The sequence below is a fragment of the Zea mays genome, chromosome 3, assembly GCF_902167145.1.
Source record: "Zea mays cultivar B73 chromosome 3, Zm-B73-REFERENCE-NAM-5.0, whole genome shotgun sequence".
Classification (NCBI taxonomy): domain Eukaryota; kingdom Viridiplantae; phylum Streptophyta; class Magnoliopsida; order Poales; family Poaceae; genus Zea; species Zea mays.
This window is the reverse complement of record NC_050098.1, coordinates 17405327-17417897: the sequence shown is the minus strand read 5'-3', so window position 1 is coordinate 17417897 and position 12571 is coordinate 17405327. Positions and strand designations below refer to the sequence as shown.

General features: G+C 45.5%; 1 protein-coding gene and 1 long non-coding RNA gene across 2 annotated transcripts; one reads left to right on the top strand and one right to left on the bottom strand.

Moving 5' to 3' along the window:
- Positions 1-1031: 1031 nt before the first annotated feature.
- LOC118476635 (uncharacterized) lies at positions 1032-1582 on the bottom strand. Its single transcript, XR_004857084.1, has 2 exons — positions 1461-1582; positions 1032-1349 (listed from the first exon to the last, which is right to left on the bottom strand). It is a non-coding gene; the product is annotated as an uncharacterized lncRNA (long non-coding RNA).
- A 6005-nt stretch (positions 1583-7587) lies between these two features.
- On the top strand, positions 7588-10388 carry LOC100279810 (SLT1 protein). The gene is made up of 2 exons (NM_001152766.1): positions 7588-7764; positions 8137-10388. The coding sequence occupies exon 2, from the start codon at positions 8451-8453 to the stop codon at positions 10062-10064; it is 1614 nt and encodes a 537-aa protein (NP_001146238.1). The 5' UTR covers positions 7588-7764; positions 8137-8450; the 3' UTR covers positions 10065-10388.
- The last annotated feature ends 2183 nt before the right edge of the window (positions 10389-12571 follow it).

Sequence of the window (12571 nt, the reverse complement as noted above, 5' to 3'; positions counted from 1 at the left end):
GCATATTAACTAACTAGGTAGGTGCCCGTGCGATGCCACGGAACATAAATTGCGAACCTCCAATAGACTTTATTTGAGACAAGTGATGCCCAAGAAAATGGGGGTAAACTGACACAGCTATCACTTGCATTACTTGCCCTATGCGCGGAAGAATCTGACACAGCTATCATCCATGAAGATTTCCGGATAACTTGTGGAACCGGACTTCATTTGAGACAAGACAACAATACCAGTGTTGAGCTTGCCACTCGGCCATGGCACACGCGAGAACACGGGATGATCAAGTAAGAACTGAACAGAATGCACTAATACAAAAGGCTGGCTTGCGTTCGCTTCCTTGCTCCACAGGAAGCATAGCTGATATACAAATCGAGAAGTTTTACATATAGAGCAAAAAAAGGTCCTGCTCTCATGTTTTCGTGTAAAACTGGATTCTGTTCAGTTCTTACTGTGGATCTATGCTTCCTAGGTAAAACTTCTCGATTTGTATAACTTCTCGATTTGTATAAAAACTTCTCCATTTACATATTGGGAAGTCTATATGTAAACTTCTCGATTTGTATATCAGCTATGCTTCCTGTGGAGCAAGGAAGCGAACACAAGCCAGCCTTTTGTATTAGTGCATTCTGTTCAGTTCTTACTTGATCATCCCGTGTTCTCGTGTGTGCCATGGCCGAGTGGCAAGCTCAACACTGGTATTGTTGTCTTGTCTCAAATGAAGTCCGGTTCCACAAGTTAACCGGAAATCTTCATGGGTGATAGTTGTGTCAGATTCTTCCGCGCATAGGGCAAGTAATGCAGGTGATAGCTGTGTCAGTTTACCCCCATTTTCTTGGGCATCACTTGTCTCAAATGAAGTCCATTGGAGGTTCGCAATTTATGTTCCGTGGCATCACACGGGCACCTACCTATAAAATACAGAAAACACAAAGAAGTATTTATATTTGGTACGGTACTAAGCACTCACGTACGCACACTACAAAACGAATACGCTAGGCTAGGCATGTTGATTGGAAGAGCTCTTGCCATTAACGACATTGGAAGGGGTCGACTCTATTAGTCATGAAACGACCTACAGAATACAGATTGCATCACAGAAACACCAAACACCAGAAATCAAGTAAGACACTGGGCAACTTGAATGCAGGTAAACCGTACCTGGGGGAGGAGATCCCCCTCACGAGTAATAAAGTTTTAACAGTCAAGAGGACTATGTATTTACAGCGTTTGAGACTGGATCAACCGGCAATGATAGATCATGTGAATATATGGCGGAGGAGGCCTCCTGAGTAAGAGAACGACTTCTCCATCTCCTCCAGGCAGTGGTCCTTCTCCTCCCGAGACCAGCTCTGAGGAACCAACCAGTACATGGAAAAGAATTTGACAGTTAGTTTTTCCTTCAAGAATCTGCCGTTCAGTTTAAAAAGCTTTGGTACTTGCGTTTGGTTCTAGGGACTTACCGAAGCGACTTGGTTAAGCTTGTTGCGGACGTTCTGCAGCAGCTGGGAGAGATTGCCCTCCCACTTGTAGAACTCCAGCTCTTTGTTGTTCAGAATCTTCTCGGAAACCTAAGATACCAGGAGCACATGGTAATGTGTTAAATGATACGAGATAATGGAGGAACAAGTAGTTTTAGACTTCTGAACTGCCCAGATCAGCAACGAAAGGTAATCATATTCCTAACCAGAAGTGCACTGTAGTATCGACAAAGAAAAAAGGCACAAGGAATCATATTCAATAGAGAATGCATATGCATGCTTGGCATCAGACACCAGAATGTGCCAATGCTGTGTAAATTATGCTTGCCAAAACAATGTTGTGACATGATGCCATGTACTACTCAATATTTTGTCATTTTCTCAGAAGGGGGGAGGGTCACATTTTTGCCAATCATTCGGCCTCCAGCAGTATGAGCAAAGTACACGTTATAGAAATGGCAGATAAAGGCCTGGGGGTCCTCCTCAGACAAATCTTCCAGTAGAGAAGCGTATGTGGTGCCAGGGGCCGATGGTTTTGGAATTGTGTGGCCCTGTTGCCTGAACCATTCCAGATCATTTTTTAGCGCCTCTGATCTCTCCAGCCCAGTATTCCGAAACTCTGCATCTGAAACACACACCACTAAAAATGTCAACAAGCATCATCTTTGCAGATCCTGATGAAGCAATCGCCCATTAACTTCTACTCCCTCCGTTATTATAAGACATTTTTTATAGATAAATTGTTTTTACTATATATCTAAGACATAGTGTGCATTTAAGTGCACAGTGAAATCTAAATATCTGGAAAACCTAAAACGTCTTATAATTTAGAATGAACAAAGTATGAACATAGATGAACAAATTGATCGCCCAGTAGCAGGGGCATGCATTGGTCGAGGGTGAGGATGCTACGGAAAAATTGACGAGACTTCAACAAAAAATCCATAATTAAACAAAAAATACGAAAACAGAATTAGTATATGCAACAGATCTTAATTAAGAAATATACACTACAGAAGGGAAACACGGTATAAATAGGATGACGTCTGTGAGCCGTCTGGGATGGCGTCGAAGCAAAACTCAGACCGCGGTCGAGCGCGTCGGTTCCGCGGTGTGAGGCCGCCCGTTTGCGAGGCACACAAGGTGGAGGATGACAGGGGCAAAGCCAGCGTCCAAGTTCACAGGTGTCAGCATCATTTCACACCGGTGTCATGAATCATATAAACAATATTTAAACAATATTTTATAATGAATTATTTGAAATTCATCGGTGTCAGCTGACACTAATAATAAAGTGTAGCACCGCCCTCGGAGGGTGGGAGGAGTCTTGATGAGGGAGAACACTTCGGGAGACGGTGGTGGCCTTGGTGGCGGCAGAGCGCGGTCGAGAAGTTGCTCGTGGGAGCCGGCAGAGGGATGGAGCAGCGGCCGGCAAAGCCGCATCGAGGCCAGCGTCCGGCAGAGCTCCGCGCTGCGGTGGGGGGAAGGGAGGGAGAGGTAGGAAGGAGGATGAGGAGGGGTAAGGGAAGCGGTTGTTGACCAAGGGACTGGAAGGCGTTGGTGGAGGTCAGTGACCTCCTTGTACCACACACGGATCATCTAGAGCGCGTAGAGGATGACGGCCATGCTGCTGAGCTCCACGATGGGGTTGGTCGCCCGTCAGCGAGCAGTGACGGCGGCATGGAGAACTCCGTGGGCGAGGATCTGGTGCCTCTTGGCGGCGTCAGGGAGGCGAATCCGAATGTAACTATTGTTGCTTTAAGTGTTTATAACCAAATTGACAAAAATATAAAATGAAGAGGACAAGCGGTGCGTGAACTTATCCTTTGGGTGCTATCATTTGTCATGGACACACATGTACTTACAACACGGGAGAAAAGAATGTCAAATATCCATGGGTGATTTAATAATACTCCATCCATGTTGAAGAGCAAGATTAAGAAGATATATATTAAATAGCACAAGACTGCGACAATTATCACAATACCATTCTGAGGGGACTTTAGACAGTCCAACACAATACTATTCTTAGGGGGAGATTGTAATTAATTCCAAGAACTTGCAAAACTACCTAGATAAAATGACCTTGATCAGACTTTGCACGGGAAAGTATCCAGATCAGGCAATGAAAAAAATGATGATTGAGGAAGAGTGGGGAAAAAGAGATTGAAAGTAACCTTGTTTTGATGAAGACTTGAAAGTAACTGTGTTTTGATGAAGACAACAAAACTGTCGAAGATGTTCTAGCTATCATACTGATGGAGAAAAAAAAAGTCCCCAAGATTTTGTGATATCCATTAGATTAGAATTAAAGAGCAGAATTGATGGACATGTTCTAGCTATCCATGAGCAGATCTGCAACATTACTCATTCTTGACATGTTTGATAGCGACCCAAAAAATACCCTGCAAATTCACAATTTTAACTGATAAGCGAGATTATTATATGCAGTCAACCAACAAAAAGTGTTGTGCTGCCTTTGAGTTAATGCACAATTAACTTTATTATTTCACCCATGTTGATGTAGTCCTTATTCCTTCATCTACCTTATTAAGTTCCTGAATCAACGGAAGGTCTCCAAGTTTGCAAATGTATAAAAATGAGCATAAGAAAATAATGTGGCTATAATATAAGCATTGAAAAGGTACAACTCCTTTTGTGCCTAAACTAACAAAAAAACATAGAAATAAGCTGCAAATTTTATCTAATAGGCTAAAGGAAAAGAAAACTTCTAAAAGAAGTTTTAACCTTCGGACCAAATAAGAAATCAAAAGGTACACATCAGCTTTTTGAATGCATCAATTGTAGCTAAAATCACTACTGTGTTTGTAAACTGAACTCTATGGACAAAAAACAGAAAACGGGCGTCAGATGTCATCTTTAACTTCTCCATTAGCTACTGCTGGAATATCCAATCATAAAAAACAAAAATGTGTGACCATAATACAATCCTTAGCCATTGTCAATTCTTTCAGCATATTCTCCAATTATCCAAATCAAACACGTAAGTGAATAAAAAAATTAAGCATCTAAACAAAAATACAATAGATTACTAAGATATGTGCATTGACTAAGACCTTAGCCTCTGGTTCATCTAAAGTATCCAGACTTTCACAAAGCGTAGCAATGATAGACTCATACCTGTAAAATTCAATGAGAACAAAACAGTTATCATATACACACACCATTTCTTGTGCAAAACAGAAATGGAGTTCTTATAGATTGATAGTCCAAAAATATACAACAAATTAATTGAGAAGCAACTCACGTGTTAGGGTAGCGTCTGAAGATGTCTTTGATAACAATTATAGCTTCCTGAACAACATAATTAACTTTTATCTTAATCAGCTCGAGCAAAACACTGATGCACCTTTCAGCAGCTCTCTCCAATTTAATTGCACATCTCCCAATCGCACAAACAGCTTTAGGCACAAAAATCAACATTAACCTCTGTGGCATACTCCTTGAATTCCAAGAGCACCTACAAGAAGCTCTGTCAACACTTGAACAGAGAGAAGTCACCTAGTACCAACAGAACTCTTAAGTCTCTCATAAGATAAACATGTCCAACAGATTTAGCAATTGAATTTCAAGTATAGGTATTAAAACAGTCCCTAAAATGCTTCTCTTGTCAATTTCTGTACTTCTCTATTGTATGGGGCCACAGATAAAAATAATAAACCAAAACTGTAGCTGAAATCAAACATGAGCTAGAATCAACAGAATCATACAACAAAAAATATTTGAAACAGAGTAAGAGAAAAAGGTAAAAAGGTTCACATTTGCTATTGCTACCTTCGTACAATGAGACCAACGCCCAACAAATCGAGGCCAACACCCAACAAATCGAGTAGGTGCCGAATCAAAACCCATGATGAATCTGCACAACCCAATTCGATTCTACTCTTTTTCGAGCGTCCAGGCCAACTCGACCATGTTCTTGGCGATCTTGCAGTTGTCATCATTCACCAGAGCCTCCTCACAGAGCCCGAAAGCCTATAGCTTGATTTCTTCCGGTGCCAGCTCGTTGCTCTCGGAGCAAATCCAGTTGAGGACGAGCAGGGCCTGCTCGATTGCATGCGCGTTGTCGTTGTCGGCGACGCCCGTGAGCACGGATACGACGCTGGGGACCCTGCACAGCTCTGCCGCCCCTCCCGGCACCTAGCGAGGAGGCCGAGAACCTCGACAGCGCGCGCGGAGAACCGACGTCGCGCAGCGCGAGGGCGCTGTGGGCGTGCATCGGTGGCTGGATCCATGCGCGGTTGAGGGAGGCGATATCCGCAGGCACGACGGCGGGGGCTGGGTTCATGCGCGTGCGTGCGCGGTTGTGGGCGAGATCCGTGGGCGGGGGTAGGGGCACGACGGGGACTGGGTGCATCCGCGGTCCGCGGGCACGGCGGCGAGGGCTGGGTCCATGCGCGTGCCTGCGCGGTTGTGGACAAGATCTGTGGCGGGGGCAGGTTCCATGTGTGGGTGTGGGAGAGAACAGAGGCGGGGGTACGGCGGGGGCGGGGGCAAGGTGTGGACGCACTCGTTAGCTTCTTAATAAGTAGTAATAGATACGTGGCTCTACAGAGGATTAGAGGGTGTGGCATTATCACCCGCCCCTGATTTTTAATATGGTAATAAGAGCCGCCCATAATTAGACTCAAGAATCCAGCCACTCTGATTTTTAACATGGTAGTCAGATCTGCTAATTAGTGGTGGTTATGACTGTTAAACATACGTGCAATTTATTTGGTGTATTTAGTGGTGGTTATGAGTACGTGTGGTGATTTAGTTAGGTAGGTGTTGTAAAATTTAAACTGGTGGATTATATAGCGATATAGAAATAAAGACAACCCACTTTAAAACATGAAGACACGTACCTCATGTTGTAAAGATAACGATGGTACGTCATGTGGTGACACAAAGATCACGACCTGAGTTCACACACGTTCAGCTGGATCTATGGGCCTGTTTGGTTCAGCTTTTTTCTGACCAACTTTTCTGAAAATCTGGCTGTGGGAAGAATCTGGCTATGGGGAGAATCTGAGTATCATTACGATTACGTATGGAAGAAGATAAAGTTGTTCATAGGGCTCAGGATTTAGAAAGTGACGGATTCCTGCTATTACAACGACTCAACCGATTATGTGTTTATGTTGATTTTGGATGGTTTTTGTCCCAACAAATTTTATAGAAGCTGGCTGAAAAGCTGACCGTTTGACAGGCCGCAGCAGCTTTTGGTGGCTAGAAGCTGCTAGAAGCCGAAACAAACAGGTCATATGTCATGTAGCCATGATCCGCGTCCATCTTTTTGTTTATTAGCGAGGAGGATCCAGCCTGCGTCTTTTCTTTACTTGGACGGGAAATAGGGTTAGATATTGATCCAACTCGATTTGGTTCGTCTGAGTTCGAACTAACTCGTTAAGATCACGAGCTAATCTAGCTTGGCTCAATTTATTAAGCTAACGAGTCACACAGTCAGCTCAGTTTGCCTTATTTAGTTCGCGAGTAAGAACATAAAAAACAATATAATAATAATAATAATAATAATAATAATAATAATAATAATAATAATAATAATAATAATAATAATAATAATAATAATAAATTTCTAGTTAATTTCAAACTAATTTAACAATATAAATACTAATTATGCTTATAGTTTCATATATCACATCAATGAAACACCAAATTAACAAAACCTATCGCTTATCAATTTACAATTCACAGACATGTTCATTAATTTAATCCATATTTATATTCGTATAAACCAATTTAATACATAGATATAGTTTATCAATTATTAGTTTAATTCATACGTCATAGACACCACACATACATATAATATGTTTATTAATTATTACATGATTGATATATATAGTTTCGTTTTTAAATGTGGTGGCTTGATTAATTCGTGAGCTGACTCGTTAATAAATTAAGATGACTCATTAATAAACCGAAATAAAATATTAATTTAATTTTTAAAAAAATTGAAACGAGTCGATCCAAAACGAGCGAGGGAGTAAAGTGAACGAAACGGCGAGTCGACGAACGCGGTTGCAGGCTGCCACCCGCAATAGACTAGCGGACCCGATCCGTTGACAGCCAGCCCCCTGTTGCCCCCGCTTTTCCTTCTTCGCTGGGCGCCTGGGCCCTCCCCTCCCCCTCATTTCTCCCTGCCCTTGCCTCTTCTCCCCTGTCGCCGGCGAGAGCTCGGGCGGAGACGCCGCAGCACCCGCAGGAGAGCTTTTCTCCCCGGGAAACAAGGAGACCTCCGGAGGGCTCTTCCTTCCACGAGGTTAGATCAGAGGAAAGCCACTCCCTTTCCCTTCTCCATCCATCTCCTGTTTTTTGTTTTTTCCATTTATTATCTATTCATTTTTTAGCATTCCTGTGAAAAAGTTCTGGGTGCGTAATGGATTTGTCGAGGTCTTATCTGCTTTGGTCGGAGGAGGTTTTCTTCCGTCGTTTCAATTTCTCGAAGAGAAGATCGAGTTGTCGTGGGAGAAATCATCTCCTTCTTGCTACTACTGATAAAGAAGAGTGCCTTTTCATTTGGTCCCCGCGGTTTAGGTTTTTGTTCCTGTGTAATACTCCTACTAGTTGCTCGGTGTGAATTCTGACGAGCGTTTATAATAAATAAATAACTTTGAATTCCATCCGTTTTCAGGGCTGCGGCTGTTGGATTGTGCTGAAAGATCTCAGTTTTTATCTCCAAGGAAGGATTACTCATCGCGAATCCGGATCTGTCGGTGGTGGAAACTGGAAAGTTGCCACTTTTATGAGGCGAGGCTGTGAGGAACCCGTGTCCCTCCCGTGGATGTGGTGAGCCCTGATTGGCGCACCAGGCGAGAAGGGGCAGGAGCCCAGTAGGTGGTGACAGAGCAGGGTGAGAGGGAGAACCGGAGAAGAGAGGTAGCCGGTATACAAGACAAGCAGGCAACTATAGGAAGGACGAAGGAAAAGGAGAGGAGGGAGCTCTCCATGGGGGAGCCCCTCCTCGCCTCCCTCTCTATGGAGAACAGCAACAGCCACCCCTGCACGCTCCTCTCCATGGACCCTGCCGGCTCGCACCTGGCCTCCGCCGAGTCCTCGGGCGGCGGTAGCGCCGCGACCAATGGGGTTGGCAATGGTGTTGACCGGGAACTCTTTGTCATTCCGCGGCGTGAGTCGGCGCACCCTGTTCCGCCGGACATCAACCTCCCGCTCTCTGCAGATCACTCACCGCTGCCTCCGTCGTGGAGCCTCGACACGTTCGACATACTTGATGTCACTCTTGGAACACACAACTACGAGTCTGAGGTTGCGCTTACGCTTCCAAAGCCGACCGGCAACGGCAATGGCAGTGCCGCTATCGGCGTCGGCGCGAGGAAATACGCTAAGAGAGGCGACAGCATCTGGGGCGCGTGGTTCTTCTTCAATAACTACTTCAAGCCTGCACTTGTGGAGAAGTCAAAGGGGAAGATGGTGCGAGACGCGTCCAGGAACATCTCGGGCTTTGACAAGTCTGATCTACGTCTTGATGTCTTCCTGGTGCAGCATGACATGGAGAACATGTACATGTGGGTTTTCAAGGAGCGGCCCGACAATGCCCTTGGGAAGATGCAGCTCCGGAGCTTCATGAATGGGCATTCCAAGCATGGGGAGCCGTCTTTCCCGTTCAGTGCCGATAAGGGCTTTGCCAGGTCACACCGCATGCAGCGAAAGCACTACCGTGGGCTGTCAAACCCGCAGTGCCTTCATGGGATTGAGATCGTGGCCTCGCCAAATTTGTCCGCAGTTCCTGAGTCTGACTTGAAGAGGTGGGCTGAACTGACAGGCAGGGAACATAATTTTTCAGTACCATCTGAAGCCAGTGACTTTGAGTCATGGAGGAATCTTCCCAGCACTGATTTTGAACTTGACAGGCCACATCCACCGGCCGCAAAGAGTGCCACTCATGGCCAGAAGAAGGGATTGAATGGTTCAGGTCTCAACCTTTCAACTCCACCATCATCAGACGATGGGATGGACCTTTCACCGAAATGTGCCAAACGCCGCAAGGATTTCTTTGGCCATGGCGTAGAGGAGGACTGTGTGATGGCGAACAATTCTTGTTCCGACAGAGAGCAAGAGGCAGAAGCTCACACTGGTGAGCCATCATGGATGCACGAGTTCACTGGTGTGGCTAAGCATGCAAGCGGCCCTGTCACTGCTGCCAAGACGATATATGAGGATGAGGAAGGGTACTTAATCGTGGTGAGCATGCTTTTCTCCGATCCACATAGTGTCAAAGTATCATGGAGGAACACGCTGACGCACGGCATCGTGAAGATAACATGCGTGAGCACTGCCCGGATGCCCTACATTAAGAAACACGACAGGACGTTCAAGCTGACGGACCCTTTCCCCGAGCACTGCCCTCCCGGCGAGTTTGTGAGAGAGATCCCTCTGGCGACACGGATTCCAGAAGACGCGAAGATCGAGGCGTACTATGACGAGACAGGAACTGGGCTGGAAATCATGGTCCCCAAGCACCGGGTTGGACCAGAGGAGCATGAAGTTCAGGTGTGCATGAGGCCCCCACATCTTGGTGACAACGATCTCGTGCTCTCCTAGAACAGGAAAACAGCTAGCTTTTAGATGTTCTGGTGTCATGCTCATGCCATGAGATACTGGAACATAAACTGGTGGTGCCATGGCTCAGTAAGAGCCGTCCTATTTGCTGCTAAACATGTAGCTTGTAAGTTGAGAATTCCTTTCCCCCCATAAAAGTTTGTGATTTAGGCAAAAGGTTACCTCCTCCCTCTGTTAATTTCCCTCTGTACCTCTGCTACACAAGTGCATCACTATTGGTGATCTTCCTTGACTATCTGAAAGCTGACTAGTCAAGATTCTGTGTATATTCAGATGACCAGGTTCGTAATAATGTTGTTGATGGCTACCTATGATTTTGAGGCTCGGTTGTCGGTTTCGAAAATTATTTGCAATGATTGCCTTAACCGTTTTAATGTGGCTGTCTCGCTTTCATCAGAGCTTGAATCAGGACCTGATGTCATGTGGTTGCTGTATTCATGATTGATGCACTCATATGCGTGCCGTTTTCTGACCTATTTTTTCTTTCCATCCTGGTACTGAACTGCAAACTGCTGATGAGAAACTGCTGTTCTTGCAAACAGTAAAGAATCTTATGTTTCGTTGGTCAGCCTAACCTGCAGTTTTTGCTCAGCGCGGATGTTGCGGATTGTGATGCCTAACTGACCTGTGCGCAACAAAGATCTGTCTCTGCTTCGTTGTGAGAAGCAAAGCTGTGCTGCCTATGGCAAGATTGAAACAGGCGTCCGAGTCGAGGTTATGGATCCAAGAGCAGCCAAAACAAATACTGAAAAGAATCGAGATTGGCAGGGACACCTCGATGTATGTCGTTTCTGATGCATGCTGGAAATCTGCTAATCCGGCAGGCACTGGTGGTCTGCGGGTGTGCCACCATGAAGATCAGCTTCGCGGGTAAACTTTTAAGCCGATCCAAATGGGTAAGGCCCCGTTTTTCAATCTCACGAGATAAACTTTAACTTCCTGCTAAACTTTAGCTATATGAATTAAAGTGCTAAAGTTTAACTTCTTGGAGTGTTTGGACTACTCTAATAAAGTTTAGCATATTGGAATAAAAAGACACTCATGCCCCTAATACGGAGAGAGAGAGTGAAGTTAGAGGGTATGAGTGGAAAATGAGATTCCCTAGTGAAAGGGAAATAGGCTTGCACCTTTTCCTAATTGATTTTGGTGGTTGAATTGCCCAACACAAATAATTGGACTAACTAGTTTGCTCTAGATTATAAGTTTTACAGGTGCTAAAGGTTCACAATAAACCAATACAAGTCAAAAGAAAGGGTTCAAACAAAGGGAGCAAAAGACAACCGAAGGCAGCCCTGGTTTGGCGCACCGGACTGTTCGCTGTGACACCGGACAGTGTCCGATGCACCACCGGACAGTGTCCGGTGCACCAGGGAATCCAACTCCAAACTTGCCAGTCTCGAGAATTCTGGGAGCCGCTCCGCTAAAATTCACCGGACTGTCCGGTGCTACACCGGACTGTCCGGTGTGCCAGCGGAGCAACGACTACTTCGCGCCAACGATCGTCTGCAAACCGCATTTAATGCGTTACAGTGCGCGCCAGAGTCAGAGCAGCGCCAGAAGGCGCACCGGACAGTCTATAGGACCTGTCCGGTGCACCGCTGGACTGTCTGGTGGCCTAGAAGACAGAAGCTCCAACGGTCGAACCTTAACGGTCGGGTGACGTGGCTGGCGCACCGGACAGTGTCCGGTGGCGCACCGGACTGTCCGGTGTGCCATGCGACAGACAGCCTCCCAACGGTCATTTTTGGTGGTTGGGGCTATAAATAACCCCAACCACCCCACATTCATTGCATCCAAGTTTTCCACCTTCCAACACATTACAAGAGCTATAACATTCAATACAAGACACACCAAAGAGATCAAATCCTCTCCCAAGTCTCTAGTTCAATTCTAATCAATAGTGACTAGTGAGAGAGTGACTTGTGTTCATTTGAGCTCTTGCGCTTGGATTGTTTCTTTTCTTTCTCATTCTTTCTTGTGATCAACTCAATTGTAACCGAGACAAGGGACACCAATTGTGTGGTGGTCCTTGCGGGGACTTAGTGTCCCGTGTGATTGAGAAGAGAAGCTCACTCGGTCTAAGTGACCGTTTGAGAGAGGGAAAGGGTTGAAAGAGACCCGGTCTTTGTGACCACCTCAATGGGGAGTAGGTTTGCAAGAACCGAACCTCGGTAAAACAAATCACCGTGTCACATTCTTTATTTACTTGTGATTCGTTTTCGCCCTCTCTCTCGGACTCGATTTTAATTCTAACGCTAACCCCGGCTTGTAGTTGTGCTTAAACTTTGTAAATTTCAGATTCGCCCTATTTACCCCCCTTCTAGGCGATTTTCAATTGGTATCAAAGCCCGGTGCTTCATTAGAGCCTAACCGCTCGAAGTAATGTTGGGAGATCACGCCAAGAAAGAGATGGTGACCGGCGACAAGCCTGTTACAAGCCACGGGAAGGCTCCATCGGGAGGTCCCGCAACAAGGGGAAGGATAAGGAA